Source organism: Chionomys nivalis, chromosome X, assembly GCF_950005125.1.
Source record: "Chionomys nivalis chromosome X, mChiNiv1.1, whole genome shotgun sequence".
Taxonomy (NCBI): domain Eukaryota; kingdom Metazoa; phylum Chordata; class Mammalia; order Rodentia; family Cricetidae; genus Chionomys; species Chionomys nivalis.
In genome coordinates this window covers 14443762-14462693 of record NC_080112.1, presented here as the reverse complement: position 1 = coordinate 14462693, position 18932 = coordinate 14443762, and the positions used below count along the sequence as shown (strand labels likewise).

At 37.4% G+C, this 18932-nt stretch overlaps 1 protein-coding gene across 4 annotated transcripts in view; it reads right to left on the bottom strand.

The window, feature by feature from the left end:
• Positions 1-10941: 10941 nt before the first annotated feature.
• Positions 10942-18932, bottom strand: part of Atp11c (ATPase phospholipid transporting 11C) — a 212983-nt gene continuing 204992 nt past the window's right edge. The window contains exons 29-30 of one of the 4 annotated variants that reach the window (XM_057759651.1): positions 16626-16730; positions 10942-13472 (exon numbers count right to left, since the gene is read on the bottom strand). In XM_057759651.1, the coding sequence (XP_057615634.1) occupies positions 16629-16730 (102 nt within the window). In that variant the 3' untranslated portion in view covers positions 10942-13472; positions 16626-16628. Of the gene's footprint in view, positions 13473-16625; positions 16731-17403; positions 17495-18932 lie in introns of those variants that run through there. The other 3 variants (XM_057759653.1, XM_057759652.1, XM_057759654.1) reach the window with 3 other exon arrangements.

The following is an 18932-nucleotide window of genomic DNA, read 5'->3' as shown; positions in this document are numbered from 1 at the left end:
CTTCATTGTAGAAACTCAAGCATTAGAAATAAGACAGGAAATGTGTTTGCTCTCTAAGTTCAGTAATAGCATCTGACCCTTTACAGTTAGATGGTTATTACCTGGACATATCTTTGTAGTTTTTTTTTATTCCATCCATCCATCCATCCATCCATCCATCCATCCATCCATCCACATGTCTATTGATTTATCTATTGATCTATCTACTTATTGATCTATCTGTCTGTCTGTCTATTTGTGTGCACATGCTTTGGTGCTTAGTGATTAGAGGACAACTTAGAGAAGATTCTCTCTTGCCACTATATGGACCCCAGGGACTGAACTATGGTTGTCTGGCTTTGTAACAGTGCCTTTAACCCACTGATTCATTTTGCCAGTCAAGGACATAACATTTCTTTCCACCTGATTTTGGTTCTCATTTTTCTTTTGTGTAAAATTAAGGAGTTGAATTGGATGCTTTCAGAAGGCATACTTTAAATTTTTTTCGCCCTTGGTTGCTTACCATTCTATTGTTTAATTATAGAAATAGGAAGACGACTTACAATTTCTGAATATCTGGTATATGCTGAAGTTTGCGTCTCTTATGTTTTTAGTTTGTTTGCCTGTCTGCTTTTCCTTTTCTTTTTGAGACAATTTCTTGATCCCTAAGCAACCGAGGGTGACTCTCACCTCCACTACCCAAGTGTTGGGATTATAGGTGTTTACACCCAGTTTATGTGATAATGGGTCTCAAACACAGGATCTTGTGCATGCTAAGCAAGCACAGTACCAATTGAGCATCATCTTTAGTCAGTTTGGTTTTTCATAAGGGGTCTTATTATACTGCACCACCTGGCTTAGAACTTGCTACACATCCTAGTTTGAGGCAGACTCACAATTTTCCTGCCTTTGTTTATCAAATCCTGGGATTATGGGCTTGTGCCACCATGCCCAGTTTTATTAGGTGATTTGTATATACGTGTCTATGTTTGGGGGTTATGCATGCTGCAGCATGTGAATGATCAGAGACCAACTTCAGGTGTAGGTCCTCACCTTGCACGTGTTTGGGACAGGATCTCCTTCCTTGTTCACTGTTGTACATGCCATGCTTACTGCCTGAGAGATTCCAGTGATTCTCCTGTTTCAGGTCCCTGTGTCTTCGTAGGGATTCATTGAGATTATGGATGTATACACTACTGTGTCTAGCTTTTTATGTGGGTTCTGGGGATCCAAAATCAGGTTGTCAGACTTGCGGGACAATCACTTTACCCACTGAGCCATCACCCCAGTCCTTGTATTTTAATAAGTATGATCTCATATAAGCATCTTCACATTGCTGAATAGGTTTGCTACCTCTCATTTTACAGATTAGGACACTAAAGTCCATAGAGATTGCAATTTACCAATCAATATTTTACAACCTGTACTTGGCTAAATCTGAACTCTTCTCTGCTTCTGGAACTCTGCATTAATACAACGTATCATCTGCCATATACCAAGTAAATTTTTGTCATATTTGAATGTTGTAAACTGTAAATATTAATGTGAAAGTTCTTAGAAATTTTATACCAGCAGGGCATGGTAATGCACACCTTTAATCCCAACAGTTGGGAGTCAGAGGCAGGTGGATCTGTGAGTTTGAGGCCTGCCTGGTCTACAAAGTGACTTCTAGTACAGCCAGGGTTCTAGTACAGCCAGGGCTACATAGAGAGACCACGTCCCCTGGCCCCCATACCATCAAGAAAAAAAAACCTGTATATCAGCAGGACATGGTGGCACACACCTTTAATCCTAGCACTCTGTGGGCAGAGACAGGCAGATCTTTGTGGGTTTGAGGGCAGCCTGTTTTATATAGGAGAGTTTCAGGACAGCTAGGGCTACATAGAGAGATTCTGTCTCAACAAAATGAAACAAACAAAATTAACTCAAATGAACCCATGCAAACAAAGTCTTCAGGATGTCTTTATTCAGAACCTTTCTCTTAGTACTTCATGTGCAGTGTGGAACATGTAACTTGAGAAGGAAAAGTCTGGGGACTAGAAACCAGCATGCTGGTAGCCAGAGACAGTAGCCTAGGGTGGGCAGGTTGTACTACTGTAAAGTATGTAGGTGCAGACAGACAGAAGGGCAAGTGTACAAAGAAGTTTGCACTAATGGGAAAATAGATAGGAAGGCAAGTTACCATGTGAGGCTCAACTCAAGAAGCAGTGAAAGAGGTGAAGCACAGTTGTAGTGAGGAGCTGCGGGCTGTGTTCCTGCTGCCCCAGTTCCTGATAGCCTGGCTAGCTTATGCCCCAAAATAATGACACACAAACTGTATTCTTTTAAACACTGCTTGGCCCATTAGCTCTAGCACTTACTGGCTAATTCTCATATCCTGATCAACCCATCTCTAATAATCTGTGTAGCACTAGTCTTACCGGGAAAGATTCAGCATGTCTGACCTGGTGGCTGGCTGCATCGCATCTGCTCTGGAGAGGAGTGGCATCGCGTCTGCCCCAGAGAGGAGAGGAAATGGCATCTAAGCTCACTTCCTCTTCCTCCCAGCATTCTGTTCTGTTTACTCCACCCACCTATGTTCTAACCTATGAGGGCCAAGCAGTTTCTTTATTATTTAACCAATGACCTTCCTCCATCATTTCCCCTTTTTCTGTTTAAAAAAAGGCTTTAACTTTAACATAGCAAAATTACATATAACAAAACAGTTATCAAGTAAAAATTACAATATTTACATCTATTTTATCTTTATCATAACTAAGAAAAGCTATAACTATTCTTCAGCTCCATTAAAGACTCCAGAACGATATAATATTACCTAAGTAAATGAGAAGTAAGCAACTTACAAAACTCTAGAAATCACAGAGACATCTCGCTGCCTGGACAGTCACCCAAAGTTCTCTGTACCGTTGGGGCATCCATCTTCGGCCTACAGGTCCATAGTATCCAGAGACATTTCCATGAAGCAGGAAATTTCAAAGGCATTTCAGTCACTATCTGCTGTATCCTGCAGAATGTCTCTCAGACTCTTTCATGAATCAGGAACCCCAAAAGATCATCTCACCTTTAGGCAAGTTCAGTAGTCCTCTCTCTGCGGGTTCTCTGTGTCCAGTTTATGCAATAGTCCAGGCAAGAGCAGTTTCTTGCCCAAATGGCTATCAAACTCCATAAGGATCCTCTTCGATGCCCATCTTCTTCTTGAAGTAGATTGGTGCTGCCAGGAGCAGATGTGTCTCATTGTCATGAAAAACCCTAAGTTATTAAAACATTTAAAATGCCATATTCTATAATCTTTAAAAGATATGAAGAATGCCTATCTAAAATATATCTATGCACATCTAGAAAATCTTAACATGACTACAAACTTAACTATTATGATTATCTATTAAACCTATATACATTACATTTTTAAATGAACTACACAATCACAATACCTTAATCAAGATCAGAAATACACACACACACACACACACACATATATACATATAACAACTTGCCTGAATAAGCATTTCCATTTCAATTGCGGTCCACTCTCAAGTACCGCAGAGCTCAGCTGGAGCCAGTCCAAGGGGGTTGCTCTGCTTGTCGTGGCCCAAGATTTTAGCATCTCTTTAACAAAAGAGGTGTGTATCCCAAAAGTCATGACAGCCTGTTTAATTTCTTTGAGATTATTCATACGGACAGGCTCCTATGTATCTTCCTTGATGACCCTAGGATTTCTGGAACCAATTACCTTCTCTGTTGTTATTACTGGAAATGCAGGTATAGCTGTAGGTAGAGCTTTGTGGAAATTGTCCCGGAAAGATTGACCCACAGATGTAGTTAAAATTTGCCTTTCTACCCTTTGCTCTTCTTCATCAGAATTTAGAAATTCCTCAGTCTTTTCAATTCTATTCACCATTGCCTTCTGCAATGTCTGAATCTCCTGTCCAGAATTATGTTCCAAAGCCTTCATTGAGGATTCTAAAGTATGAAGTTTGTCCATTAGAGATAACATCTCATCTTTGGACATAATTATTTATGGCATAAACCGTGCCTTCTTGTATTGACAATCTTTCCGCCAATCTGTCATAAGCTTTAGACAAAATCCGATTGTCACATTCAGCAGTTTTGATTCTCTCAGTTAATGTTTCAGTTCCTACAGAAAGGGACTGAAGCTTACGATCCAAATTAGCTGTTCCCTCTTCCATAGTAATGAACTTCTCCTTAACATCAGCCTGTACCTTTTTAAAATTTTGCTCGGTTGATCAAGTCATATTAAACAAAGATCTGTTCTCTTCCTGGAGAACTTCAAACTGATTCTTGAGAAGATTGTTGTCATTCTCAATTGTTTTTAAGTGTTCAATCTCTGCCTTAAGAATCCTGGATTCGTCTCGTAAAGACTTTATCATATTTCTGTTATCAAACCATTTAGTGCCAATGAAAACTACGAATCCCAGAAGGATCCATAGATGTGGGGTGATAGACACCTCTTGTAAAATCTCCCACATGGTACAATTAAAAAAACTGTTAAATTCTTGAATGGTAATGTGTTCAGACATTTTGTTTATAAAAGAATTATTTTTTTACCTGCAATGACTGGTTCCTGCCAGTGGTGGTCTCTGTGGTTTTGGAGCCTGTCCTGGAACTAGCTCTTGTAGACCAGGCTGGTCTTGAACTCACAGAGATCCGCCTGTCTCTGCCTCCCGAGTGCTGGGATTAAAGGCGTGCGCCACCACAACCGGCGAGCAGGCAGGGCAGAATCGGCCTGTTTGGCCGAGTGTATCTTGGACTGGGCACTAGGGCCCGAGTCACGAACTAAAAAACGGCACCCGGGAGCATGCTGTGTTAGCTAGTGGGCTACGTGCTTGAGTGGGGGCGGGGAATAGCCCGACGTTGGATGCCAAAATGTAACGGCGTAAACGAATGCAGACAGATTGTAAAAATATATACAGCTTTAATGGGGAAATAGACTTTTGAACCACTGTTCTGCAGAGACCAGGAAAGCTGAAGCAACCACTACAATCACGCTTGCCAGATGTATAGGTAAACATTAGCCTGAGGTGAACACGCCCCCTAAGGGGCGGGACTTATCCCTACACACAGTGCCTTGTGGCAAGGAGTTCCAGATGTCAGCTGAGGGCACTTTACAGTTTCCAGTCAAAATGATGGTTTTGAGTGCAAGTTAAAGCTGTGCTGAAGAGACCTTCCTGGGATCCCAAAACTTGGAACCAGTGGGAAGAGTCAGATACGTAAGAGGAGGAAAACCAAGGAAAAATGCTAGTTCATTTTTTAAAAAGCACATCTGATAAAGCTTGTCACTGGGTCAGATAGAACTCTGTTCACTAGTTGAAAAAGATGTTGACTCATCGGGGACTTCAGGACTGGGATGGAATAGTAGTGGCTTTGGTGAGTTATATGGTGGAATGTGATTTTTGTTTTTTTTTAAATATTTATTATGTATACAATGTTACTGTCTGTGTATATACCTGAAGGTTAGAAGAGGGCACCAAACCTCATTACAGATGGTTGTGAGGCACCATGTGGTTGCTGGGAATTGAACTCAGGACCTTTGGAAGAGCAGATAATCCTCTTAACCACTGAGCCATCTCTCCAGCCCGGAATGTGATTTTTGTGAGGAGACTTTGGTGGATCTGAACAACCTATATAAAGATGTGAATAAAATTAATGTGATAAAGCACCAGGGAGATGAAGAGAAAAAAACAACAAACAATGTGGAATTGGAGTTTTAGAAGAATTTAAAGCCTGGCCAACAAGTTTACCAAAGGGTTAAAAGCATGGAAGACAGGAAGGTACAGATAGTCCCCGATGTACCCCTGATGTGGAGAAAGATGTTCTAGGGTGGGAACCACTTTAGCTGCTCCTCTGAAAGGATGGCTAAAGCTGTCTGGAGTGAGGGCCGTACACAGCAAGCAGAGGCCTTATGGTAAATTATAAATTCGTTGGTCCCTCTACCAATATACAAAATATTTGGGCTTTGGTAGATACTGAAGTTGAGTGCACCTTAATTCATGACAACACCTAAAACCACCAGGGGCAATGCACAGCGGTTGATGATTATGAGGATAAAAGTATACAAACTAAAAGAACCAGGCTTATCCTAGGGGCGGGCAATACATAAACTGTGCACATTTCTCTCCTGGAAAAAAAAGCTTGAAAAACAAGCATGCTTAGGATGAAAAATGTTTGCCTAGCTGGGGTACTCACAGAAACTTAATGTGGCTAGGGAGTGACAACTGAAGCGGCTTAGCCACAATTCAAGGTTCTATCACATCCTGGCTCAAGAAAGTGGGGGGAGAGGCGGGCACAGGAAGCTTGGCAAGTGCCTACCACACCACAGCTAGGGTCAAGCTAACAAGTGAGCACAACCATTCCCTCATGGCACTGGGATAAACCAAACATCTCGAGCCAGGCCCAAAACCATAGTGGGTGGAAAAATGTAAGGTCCCATGAAAGTTCCTCAGGATGGCAAAGTCAAACAGACAGAAGTGATGTGTTTATTACTAATCTCTTTGCTGCTGGATCCCAAGACTAATTTACATTCCCTGGAATGGCCAACAATGAATCTTAAAATTACTTCCCCAAGGATACCTTCATACTTCCACTATTTGTCAAAAGGATGGTGGCCTAGCACCTTGCTTTGTTATCCTGTCCCATCCTTTCTAATAGGGTTTTATTACACAGATAACATTATGCTAACTTCTGAGTATTTTTACAGATTTAGAAAAACATTGAAAAGACACACTGGTGTATCTAAAAGAATAAGATTTCAACCCATACAAGGTCCAAGGAGCCAGGTAAAACTGCAAAATTCCTGGCGGCATCCTGGTCCAATAATATTGGTATGATGAGAAAATCCTACAACAGTCAGTGCTTGTAAATGTATAAAAGTTACAGATTTGTAAAATAAATGAAAAAAATAAAAAAGAGCTAGATATTCTTGGGGCTTCTTAGACACTGGCAGAGTTTCACAAACCACCTTGCCCAATTATTTACCCATCCTCTATATAACTATTTGATAAAGATGGGTGGCATGCAGAATTGGAACAGGAAGGCTAAAGAGGTTGTTGAGCAAGCTAAGATCTTTGTAGGACAGGCTAAACAGCTGTGTGTCCAATTATCCCAGTGCTCTTTTGTGTTAGAAGTCACCACAAGCTCAGACGGCTACAGCTGAGGGCTAAGGCAAAAACAAGCTGAACAAATGATTATAATATGGTTTTGGAAAGGGGTAGATGCTCCGTACACAGTGCTGTAACAGTTGATGGCTGCAAAGAAACCATTACAACAGGCAGAATTTATCACCAGTCACACTTTGGTAGCCACAAAAATACCTTATACAATTAAGAAAGGATTGAGCCACCTTCCAGTCAAGTCTCTTTCTAGAGTGGCATAAAATTAAACTCTACAAAGGTGGTATGCATATTTACAGGAATATGATGTAGTGTTTGCAAGCCATGTTATCAGTGTTATACAGGCTTCCTTGGGTTAGCGTCCTTCCAAGTCTCTGAGACCCCCTCTAATAACTGAACCAACAGAAAACCCAAATTAAGTGTTAAAAGGGACACCATCCATCCCTATGTATGCCTGGTATTCCCGGTATAAAGAATGGGAGCAAGAAACAGGAATGGGTAGTTGTACTAAACAAATAAACATAGAAACCATGTGACTGAAAGAAAAGAAAGAAAATGTAGCCAATGGGCCTAGTGAAGAGCAATGTGGATAGTAGTCCCTCATGAGACTGATTGCCTAAGACAAGATACTGTCAAGTGGGCTACACTCACGAGGCTTCATTTTATGGGTTTCCCAATGAGAAAAGGAAAACTGGAAGGTGTTGGGTCAGCCATGGTAGGAGAAACAGATGTGAAGACAAATACATAATAGGAATCATAACCCCTGATAGTTTTCCATGTAGCAGCCTGCAGCCCATTGAGTCCTCCTGGAAATCAGGAAGCAGATGTCTTTACAAAAGTATGGGTCATCTATCCTCAGTTACTACTAGAGACTGATCATTGGGTTCATGTAAAGTCTGCAGTCAACACCATTTGGCAAATGGCTAAAGTCACTGACATTCCTGCAAAATGTTCAGAATATCCTACATGCTGTCCAGTCATATGAGTTCTGGTCTAGACTGTGGCCTTGACAGATGAATTTTATGACAGGACATATAGTTAAGTCCATGTAAAGGAAAGGCCAACAGAATACATAGGGTCTACACCTGTCAGGGCAGGGTGCAAGCATGCCCTCACTACAAGGTATACAGATCAGAAGAGACATGAGTTATACTTGAGTTCTGTGCTGAGGGACCAAAGAAAAGATAATGATTTTTACTTTGGCTTTGACTTGTAAGAATCTGGAGTTTAATAGTCTCTACACAGAGAAATTGTGAAGATAAAATGAATTAGGTAAATATACATGTACTCTTCTGTCTTCCACTTGTTTTTTCCATTGACATTTTATAATTCATTATTTTTATTTAACCTATGTTTAAATAATCCCAGATTTGTTGAAAAATAGTGCAAAGGAGTTCTACATATCATTTGCCTAGATTCCTCAAAATGAAAGTTTATATGATCAATCTAACTTCAAATACCAGAAAATTAACATTGATGTGGGGCTGGGGATGTAGCTCAGTGGTAGAATAATTGCCAAGCACACAAAGCCCTGAGTTGTAGCTCCAGTACCACCTAAAACTAGGCATGGTGGTGCAAGCCTGTAATGTCAATACTAGGGAGTTGAATGCAGAAAGAGTAAGAAGTTCAAGGTCATAGCCAACAAGACAGCTCAGCAGTTAAAGGCGCTTGCAAACAAGTCTGACAATTTGAGTTCAATTCCAAGAACTCACAAGAGGGAACTGACTCCCATAAGCTTTCTTCTCACTTCCACACATGCATCATGTTATGCATATTCACATGATTATATGCAAAAATTTAAAAAGGTTCAAGGTCAGCCTGTGCTACATGATACCACCTATATATTTTATTCTATTAAAAAGTATATATGTAATATATATATATAATATATAGTCCAAGATTATATGCTGCATGATGGCTGGTCTCCTTTATCTGAGAGTTTCTCAGTCTTGGTCTTTCATGATCTTTATAATGTTGAACATGCCCATTATTATACACAAACCCTCTAGTTTGGGTTTGTCTGATGTTTTCTCGTGATTAATTTTGGGTGGCCTGTTAATTAATGTCATCACTGGACGGCATAATGGAGATAATATAGTGTCCCAGTTATACAGACATTTGCCAAAAACCTGGATCTAAATTTTGACTCTAATAGACAATGTGACCTTGGTTTTTGTTTCCTCATTGGGCATATGGGAAATATCAGTGTGTATCTCCTCAGCCTGTTGGGATTAGTAAACATGTAAAAACATATACTGTGGTTAGAACATTGTTACCTAAAATGAGGAGCTAGACATTTGGTGATTTTACTAATAGAAAGCACGTTCTTGGCAGTTCACATACACAAAAACCTAAAGGAGCAGCAGGTGATTTAGCAACGTATATCCTTTTTCCCTACCCAAAGGACAAGGGCCAAAGACTTATTGTCAGCAGGACTTCTGGCCTACAAAGAGGTACACTGTTCATTTTAGCTACCAACCTGCTTCTTTCTAAAACCCCTGAGATCAGGTCTTGCTTAACCCATAGAGGAACATTTCTTTAGAACCAAGGATGAATGAACTAGGCACTGAGCTCTGGTTTCTTGCTCATTCAATGAATGAGAAAATGTGAATGAAAAAATATCAAACTAATGCCATCTTTTTTTTTTCTGATAACTATTCCCAGAACTCAAGCCTTCAGACTTCATTAGCATGCATCCAGCATTTTACCCATAGATGCATTCACTGAATAACCATAGTGATAACCTCAGCCCCCAACCTTTGCACGTGTTTCTTGCTGAAGAGGTCAAATCACTCAGACCTCACAACAGCCACTGTATTCGTGAATCGAACGAAGGCAAAGCAGGGAGACAGAGAGTGACCCATTGGAGGGGGGAAGGGAAGGAATCCTGAAAAGACTGATTTCAGTAAGTTAGAAAGCATGTATTACACATATGTGAAATGTTGGTAAATGACAAGTGTTCATTAACTAGTGTCAGAGCAATAAGCAAGTCTTTAATATAAAAATAACTATGCTTCCACCTGAGTAGCAAATGACATTTTACAAAACAAGTCTGATCCCTTAACTCATTTGAGTTCTATCACATGGAGTAATAGTATTTGAAATTTTAACTCAGATTTTGTCTCTGAATACAGCATACTTCTTACAATAATAAAAGCAAGAACTATAGACTAACTGAAGTACTAACTGAATTGAAAGGTTACCAAAATGAAGTGACTGAAGTGTAAAATGCAACACAATCAGATTTAGGTGGAGCAACTGATTTGACAGCTAAGCACTTTTCCAGAAAAGAGTCTTCTTTCTCAAGGCCTGAGTGTAGCCTGAAGCATGAAGGGAGATGTGAATACGCACATCTTTGAACTAACTTTCAAGCTACAGTAAAACTTCATCTCTGGTCACTTAATTATCAAATAGTTTCAATGGGTCGAAAATGCAGATCACACAGAATGTACATTATACTCCCTCCAGTGTGTGGGCAGCAGTAAAAGTCTACCATGAACATTTAATATGAATTTATTGAGCTGGTTGGGTTTTATACTTTTTTGTGTGCTAAGGATCAAACCCAAGACCTTGTGCATGCCTAATACACACTGTTTCATAGCTATATCCTGGCTGGGTCTTTATTTGTACAATTATAAAACATGATTTTTTGTTACAAATTTTCACAAGTTTTTTACCCACCTCAAATTAAGTACTGCCATAAAAACATCAGTTGAATTCATGGAGATGTAGCAACTATATATGCAAATAGAAAATTAGAAACTTACTTTCTATTACTAAATTGCACCCATAAAACTTTAATATCAATTGATACTTTAAAAAAGAGGCTCAACTATTAATCATATCATACCAAAGTTTATTGATTACATGAGACGAAAATTTCTGTAATGAAAAAGGCAAGTTGCATTCATAAAAGATGGCATTCACGTTCATTTTAGAAAGCAACAAAGTAGATGTAAAAAATTGAAAAATGTAATATTGCAGTTCCATTTTACAAGCTGAAAAATGATTTTATCAACATCTGCATAAAATCTGCACATTTATATACTGCATATTATTAAAAAATTCCATCACTAAATTATGACTTTTGCAAATTTAGGCTTACATTTATACTGTTGCTGGTGTATATGTAGTAGATATGGAATGAATATTTTCTGTTTAATAGGCAACACCCTCAAACAAAAGACAACAGTTTGGAAAATTACATGGACATTTTGATCATTCAAAAATCATTCTATTTATGGTAATATGGTCCTACTGGTTTTCTTTCTTTCTTTTTTTAAAAACTGATTTCTTGCCCTCTTCTGATATAGGAGTGGTTAGACTGCAGTGCTAGGAATACTGGATGGCTCATTTCAAGTCACTTCATCTGCTAATCCCATGTTAGCCATGTTTTAGATCTTTAGTAAAAATCTTTCAAAAAGCAAACCCAGGTTCCTCTGATTTGAGCTGCAGTGTACAATGTAATTTGTCTGAGACATGACTCTAAATACCCCTCACTTGCTTATCCAGATTTCCCTCCACTGCAACATGTCACATATATTCAGTTTTATTATCTACTATCCTGGATATCCAGATATATATTAACTCCTCAGTCGTTCTTCATTAACTAGGCCTCTCTATTTGGCTCTTACAGCTATTCACAGTCCTTATAGTTCTGATGTAAAATAATAATACAGCAGCAACAACAATGACGACAACAATAACAAAGTAGCAAAGCTTTCCTGGGTTAGATGTTTTAGCTCTTTGGAATAGGCAAAGAATAGAAAGACTTTGCTTTCAGCAGACCACCTCAAATACAGGCTACAAGAGCACACAGCACATTTAAGCTGTGAATGACACCTAACAAAACACTCAAAAATAATACTGATAGATGAAAACAAATTAAGTAATTATGGAATGGTTTCTGATAATTGAAATTATGACTTTTTTAGAATTCAAGAAAAATTACATCTAAATATCAACACAATATAGATGGAAGAATCAAATGTGCCGTATGGACTATATAAATATACTGGAATAGAAAGAATGCAATACTTTGCTAAATCAAGGTACAATATAAACATCAAACAGTACAAGAATGTCAGAAGACAAAAGAAGTTGGAAACTGATAGAAAAATATTTTTTTAAATATTATTTTAGTCTCGCTTTCAAATGTAGTCTTTCTATCAAATAAAGACTTCATGTTTTAAGTGAACTATTAGGGGTTAAAACCTCTTTGTTGTCCAGAAGTTTGAGAATCTTACCAAGCCCATCTCACAGTTCAGAATTAGACCACTCGCCTGTCCCAGTTAGCTATAGGAGACAACATTCATGTCCAAAGAGCCATGCCTCTACAAGCTACTGAATAGTTTTGGAATGAATCTCTCCCCTACCAAATTGGTAACTTAAAAAAAGTGCTGTATATATGCACAAATACAACCTCTTTCAAATAAAAACCGTTAGTAGTTTAAAATAAGCTATGCTTCACCTCTTTGCCACACAGAATTATAAAATGCCGATGTTAAGAATGGCATTTATTTTTATATATTTAACCCTTCTTACCTCATTACCCAGCAAAATTGACACTGGAAATACCTTTTATTGCTTAACTTTTGAGGGGCTATTACCCAAGTGACCAAAGTATTTTATTTTCAAGTTTAGTCATCTTAAATACATAAGTGGTGTGTAATTCAGAAGAAAACACACCAAATAACCTTTTCCAACCCCTTTTCTACAATAATACCTGGAATTAACAGTATCGCACAATATTTTCAAGGTATTTTTTGGAAAGGATATTAGACCAAGACAATTAGCCTATGATTGAATAGAAGATGAATTATTTTGTCTGATGCAGTAATATCATTTAGTCCTTCTGTATTTTCAAGTATTCCTTTTGTATGTGGAAAAAAATAAGATAAGCATTCAGCAGGAACAAGAAATGTGATACCAACAGCCTATGTCTTTTGCCAGGCAAAAAAGTAACACTGTATTAGCAAAATCTGTTCATTCCCATTGCATGACTTCTACTTTATACTACTATGTTTAAATCCATTCACAAAGTCAATGGGTTAAAAGAGCACCCATTTCATAGTTACATTATTCTATCTAAATCCAGAATTCTAAGTATGCTTACTTTAAACTTTCATATAATTCTTAACTTTGGCCATAATGGCTACTTACAATAACTGTAAATGGTTAGGAGAGTTATTTGGTATTTTAATGGACATTTATTCTGAACCCTACACATGAGAGTGGTTTTTGTTGCATATTGAGTATCCTGAGTTAATATCTTTTGTAGTTGTTCCTTCATGCTTTCTTTCTTTAGCTGCAACCACAGTCAATATGCTTGTAGGACAACAACATGGGCAGTTCAAGATTCGGATTCTGAAAAGGTTAAAATATAGAGTTACAAAATTTATTTTGGTAACAATATATAACCATTTGTATAACATTTAAAAATGCACCAAGTAGTAAATTTTGTTATGATAGTAAAGCAACTGTTTTACCAGAAGTGCCAAGTTTTATTCACATGCAGGAGGGGAAAAAAAGAGTGACACCACAACCAGATTTCTAAACTTTTCCTCATCTGTCAGCTGAATAGTTCAGGCTTGCTCTTTGCTTTTGGATTGCTCCAGGGTTCTCCTAGTAGGTTTTCACACTGGGACTGCCTATTAAGCCGGGAGCTGTTGGAATACAGGAACATGATGGTTTTATTTCTAGCATCTAGTAAAATGCTTAGCACATAGCAGATGCTCAGAAATTGCAAAGAATAAATTGCTTATTTTTTTTTGATGTGTGAATTACCTTTGGGTATGTATGTATATATGTATGCATGTGAGTATATATGCATGTGTGTGCAAAGGCATGTAGAGGGCAAAGATTAACCTCTGGTGTCATGCTTAGGTGCCATTCACCTTTTTTTTTTTTTTTTTTTTTTACTATTTTGAGACAGGAATTCATTATATAGCCCCGACTAGCCTTGAGCTCACAGAGATTCACCTACTTTTGCCTCCCAAGTGCTGAGATTAAATATATGCAGCATTACACTCGGCCCTCACCTTGTTTTTCTTGATAGGGTCTTTCAATGGGACCTGGGACTTGCCCATAGATTTTGCTGACTAGCCAGGAAGCCCCACAAATTTTCTTGCTTTGTCTTCCAAGGAATCCTCTCCTCTCTCTCTTCCCAGCATTAGGATTACAAGTGTACGAGCATACCTGGGTTTTTATGTGGCTGCTGGGACTTGAATTCAGGTCCCTAGGCCTGTACAGCCAGCACTTTATTGCCCCAGCCCCTAGATTTGTGAAGTTTGAGATGTTTAGTTTTGGAAAATTTCTGTGAAAATACTCCTTTACTTAAAAAAAAAAAAACACCATCCATAATATCAAAGTCAATTTTTCTTTTTGGTAGATGATTTACTATGATTCAAACCTTTTAATATTCATCATATGTTTAAAAAACCAGAGAAACTTCTTTACTAAATCTGCATATTCTTCTTTCTCCTTTAAACATCATTGCATGCTGTGATTGGGATGGGGTATAATAGACGACCTGACCACTGAATATAAACACTGAAGTTATGTATCAAGAAGAGGGGGAATACCTTTTGATTCTCCATGCTAAACTCAAGCTTTAAAGTTTTTTTTAAAATGTATTTATTTAGCATGTATATGTGTGTACACATGCCATAGTGCATGTGTGAGGGTCAGAGATCAGCCTTTAGCAGTCGTTCTCTCCTTCCATCATATGGGGTTAACTCAGGTGGTCAGCCTTGGCAGCAAGCACCTTTATCTGATGAACCATCTTGATGGTCTAAAACTCAACACTTTTGAAATACAGTAATGGAAGAAGATCTTAAAGAGAGTACTATTTTGTTCCCAACCTAAGACGCGCTTCTTATGGACTATAAATTGACTATAATACCTTCGGTTTCTATTCATGTTCCCCAGTCTTCAGGTCATAGTGACTTTAACCAAAATAAGGTTGCCACTCACCCTGAGAATATGTGAAAGAAATCAGGTTGTCCCATTATCTACCAAGGAATAAACTCAGTGGCTGAATTGCCAAATATTTTCCTTGGAGAAGAAATAATGCTACACAGAAATCAATTCCTGGAAGAAATGACTACATTAAAAATGAAACAGTTTTTTTTAAACCTCCTAAGTTCTAGATATGGTAGGAGTTGAGGCCCTGGAGAGGCCAAAAGCAGTCGCAGTGTCTGCTACTCAGCAGAGCCCCCCAACCACAGACCAAGCTAAAGAAAGCAATCCAGGGGGATACAAAATTAAATGCAAATAATATAGCTGAGATGCATCTCATGGTTTACTTAGGACAAAGCAATCTGGAACAAAATGGTCAAAGCCTTTGAAGGCTACTAAGAAGTAAACTCATTACAGAGGAGAAACACATGCAGGTAAGTCATTAAAAATATATAACACGCTGAGTGTAGCACAAGAAGTCTGCTTCCAAAATAGCACTGCAGACACAGAATGTGGTGAACGATGGGAGGTAAAAGAACCAACAGATTTAATCTACTAAAATAGGCTAAGGTGGAATAACAGATTCAAAGTAAATTGTTCCACAATTTTATTCATATATCACAATTTTTATGTGCACATAAAGATCATCTGCGCTATAAACTGTATTGACTTGCTTGTAAGTAGACAAGTTTATGAGTAAATTACTTAGGAATTCATCTAAATTATCTTCAGTGAATAAAATACCTTCCAGAACCTGGAGTGTCAGAGTCTTCTGAAGTAGAAAATATAGATTGCACATGAAAGAAATCATTCTGAGTTCTAAGGTCCCTCTCATGGTATATTAATTCTTCTAAAATATTTTTGAGGTAAATAAAAACAATGCTATCAAATAAATGTGGTTTGGAAACATGAACTAGGAAACAGTTTGTCATTAAGCATGCATCCCCCTGAATGGCTAGGAAAGATTTTACCTCTGAGAGTTGAAACATTTAGCTTGAATAAAACTTGACATTAAAAATGTTATAATTAGAGGACTAGATCATTAACATATATTTGGGGATTAGACATTTACAAGGACATTAAAAGTGTATACCTACAAACACACAGACACAGCACATGAAGGTACAAACACATTTGATTATCTTCACATAGTTCCCAGAAAAACATGCAATGCTAAACTGACTTGGTACTATACAGATGCAATTTTGGAATATCTATTTTGAATTTTCAAAATTAACCTTATAAGTCAAAATTATAATATTTCTAGATAAGTATCAAGTATTTTCACATGATGGCAATGCCATGACAATTTGTTCTTCACAAATTAAATATATTGTATTAACATTCAGCTCTGAAAATGTCAAAAAATTTATTAGTTTTAGCAAATTTAAAGTATAAATTTCCCCATATTCCAAGCAATGCATCTTTATATTTTTGCAAAGAATAGTATAAAGTTCACCACACCAACAGCAGAGAAAATTTAAAGAGTGATATTTTCATTTTTTTATAATGCTGTTAATCTGTTTTTTAAAGCCAGCCCACTTGTTTAACACTAGGTACCTGTTACAATATATTAGACTCGTCTGAGAATGTTCGTAAAAGAAGAGGTCTGACAGAAGGTCTGGCGGATAATGAGTCAGATGCCCTTCTACAGCTCAGATTGCTCTGTAATAGTGAGGCAAAGATACTTAAAGCATTTGAAGATAGGTTAACCTACCTGGTGACAAAAATGTAGGAGAAAAAAAGAAATCATTTCCTACAGACTACTTTCCTGGCCCCATAGTACAAATTACTAATTTTACTATACAGCAAACGCATAACATTCAATTGAATACATTTAAAGGACCAAGAAAGTCTCCAATTCAAACTGGTTTTTGTGGTAGAAGTAAATATACATTAGCAGTATGTGGCAAACTTGGGTTTCTGGGATGGCAGTGGTAGGTTATATGGTAAGATGAGTCAATATGGCTTGATTAGTGAACCTTACCATCCTTTTGGTGAACACCTCTGAAAGTTGTGCTGGTGCTGAGTGTGTCAAAAAAAGAAAAATCTGTGCAAAATACTCTTGTACTGATGAACGGGCTAGTTCTAACATCATGGTTACTATACTGCATATCCCATATTACAAAGTTATAGTTTAAGTTTTTGAAAATTACTCTCTCTCCAGTTAAGACAATTTAGAAGGTGACTAAATGGTTAAAAGAAAAATGGTAAAATGTTTTAAGTATCAATAGAAAATGTAAAAATGAATCATGAGAAGTAACTGTCTATGAAGAATCAGAAATGGTGTCAGGCAATGAGGATGCAAGCAAGTTGGTACATTAAGAAAGGAAATCACCTTATTCACTCCAAGAGAAACTGTGATTGCTGGAAGTTTGAGAAAGCATGAAGATAGTAGATGTTCCTGAGGAAGGGAGACGTTTCGTTACCTTGTTCACAATTGCACAAAAGGTGGAAAATTGCAGTAGAAAAGAGAGAAATGCAGAAACCATAAAAAATAGAAGAAAAGAAGAAAGAAAAAAAAGAAAAAGTAAATATTCTCTTAGATGTAAAACATTTAAAAAGAAACCTTGAGAACTAGAAGTAGAAATGACATGTTAGTTTTGAAGACGTTACTTACTAAAGTAAAAGTAGAGTTAGTTAAAAATAATCTATTATATGTTCCAGCTGTTATTTTCCTGTATATCAACTTAAAATTATTATTGTTATTACTATTATTATTATTATTTGGTTTTTCAAGAGAGGGTTTCTCTGTGTAGCTTTGGTGCCTTCCTGGAACTAGCTCTTGTAGACCAGGCTGGCCTCGAACTCACTGAGATCCACCTGCCTTTGCCTCCCAATTTCTGGGATTAAAGGCGTGCGCCACCACCGTCTGGCTCGAACTTAAAATTGTTTTAATGGGGATGTACTATTTTAAATAAAATAATTCTAATATGCCTCTCATTAAAAAATGTTAATCTCTAATCACTAATTCACTACCTTATGTTTGTTCAAAATCCATTGGTCAGAGAGTTAAAATCAAGTTCCATCACAAATCACTAATGTACCTGAAGTAACTATCTTTCCTACTCAATTTTACAGACATTATAAAAGGACCAACTGCTTCTTGGGCAGCTACATGTTAAAAATCTAATCAAAACCAATATAATGAGAAAACATTTGGTGGTACAACCATCCTACCATTTGCCCCTGGATTAGCGGTTAATTTTTTTTATACTGGCAGAATTCAGTTTCATTATTTTTCTTGCATAAAAGACCTCTTTACAAAGGTAGGCTAAATTTTTCCTATGTAAAGCACATATTTTTCAAACTAAAAATATTCAAGGCTATATTAGATAATTAGAAAATCTGAGAGATTCTTTTTTCATGTCTATAATCATGACATAATTTGCAGAGTTGGCTTTGGCACTGCCCATGCAAGAAAGAAGATGAGAGGTCAACTATGGATGGAGATGAACTCAAAATCTCCGCTAATCAAGATTATCCATTAGCCAAGTGTGGTGGTACACACTGTAGTCCAGGTACTCAGGAGGCTGAGGCAGGAGGATCACTACGTATATGACTCTGTCTCAAAAACCCCCAAACAACTAAACACCCACCCAAACAATAAGAAGACTACTCTTAACTTTTTATTCATTAAATAGACTTAGGAAAAGAAAATAGCTCACATGATGTACATATCCAAGAGTTCAATAACAAACCTTTAAATACAAATACTTGCATTTATTTGTGTTTTAATATAACTATACTTCTTCCCATTTATATTTTACTTTAAATGCAGAAGTTGGGGACATACTGGCAATATGAAAATTACCAATTGATAAAACTAGAGAAATATTTCAGATTCTGAAAGAAAAATTTCCCTCT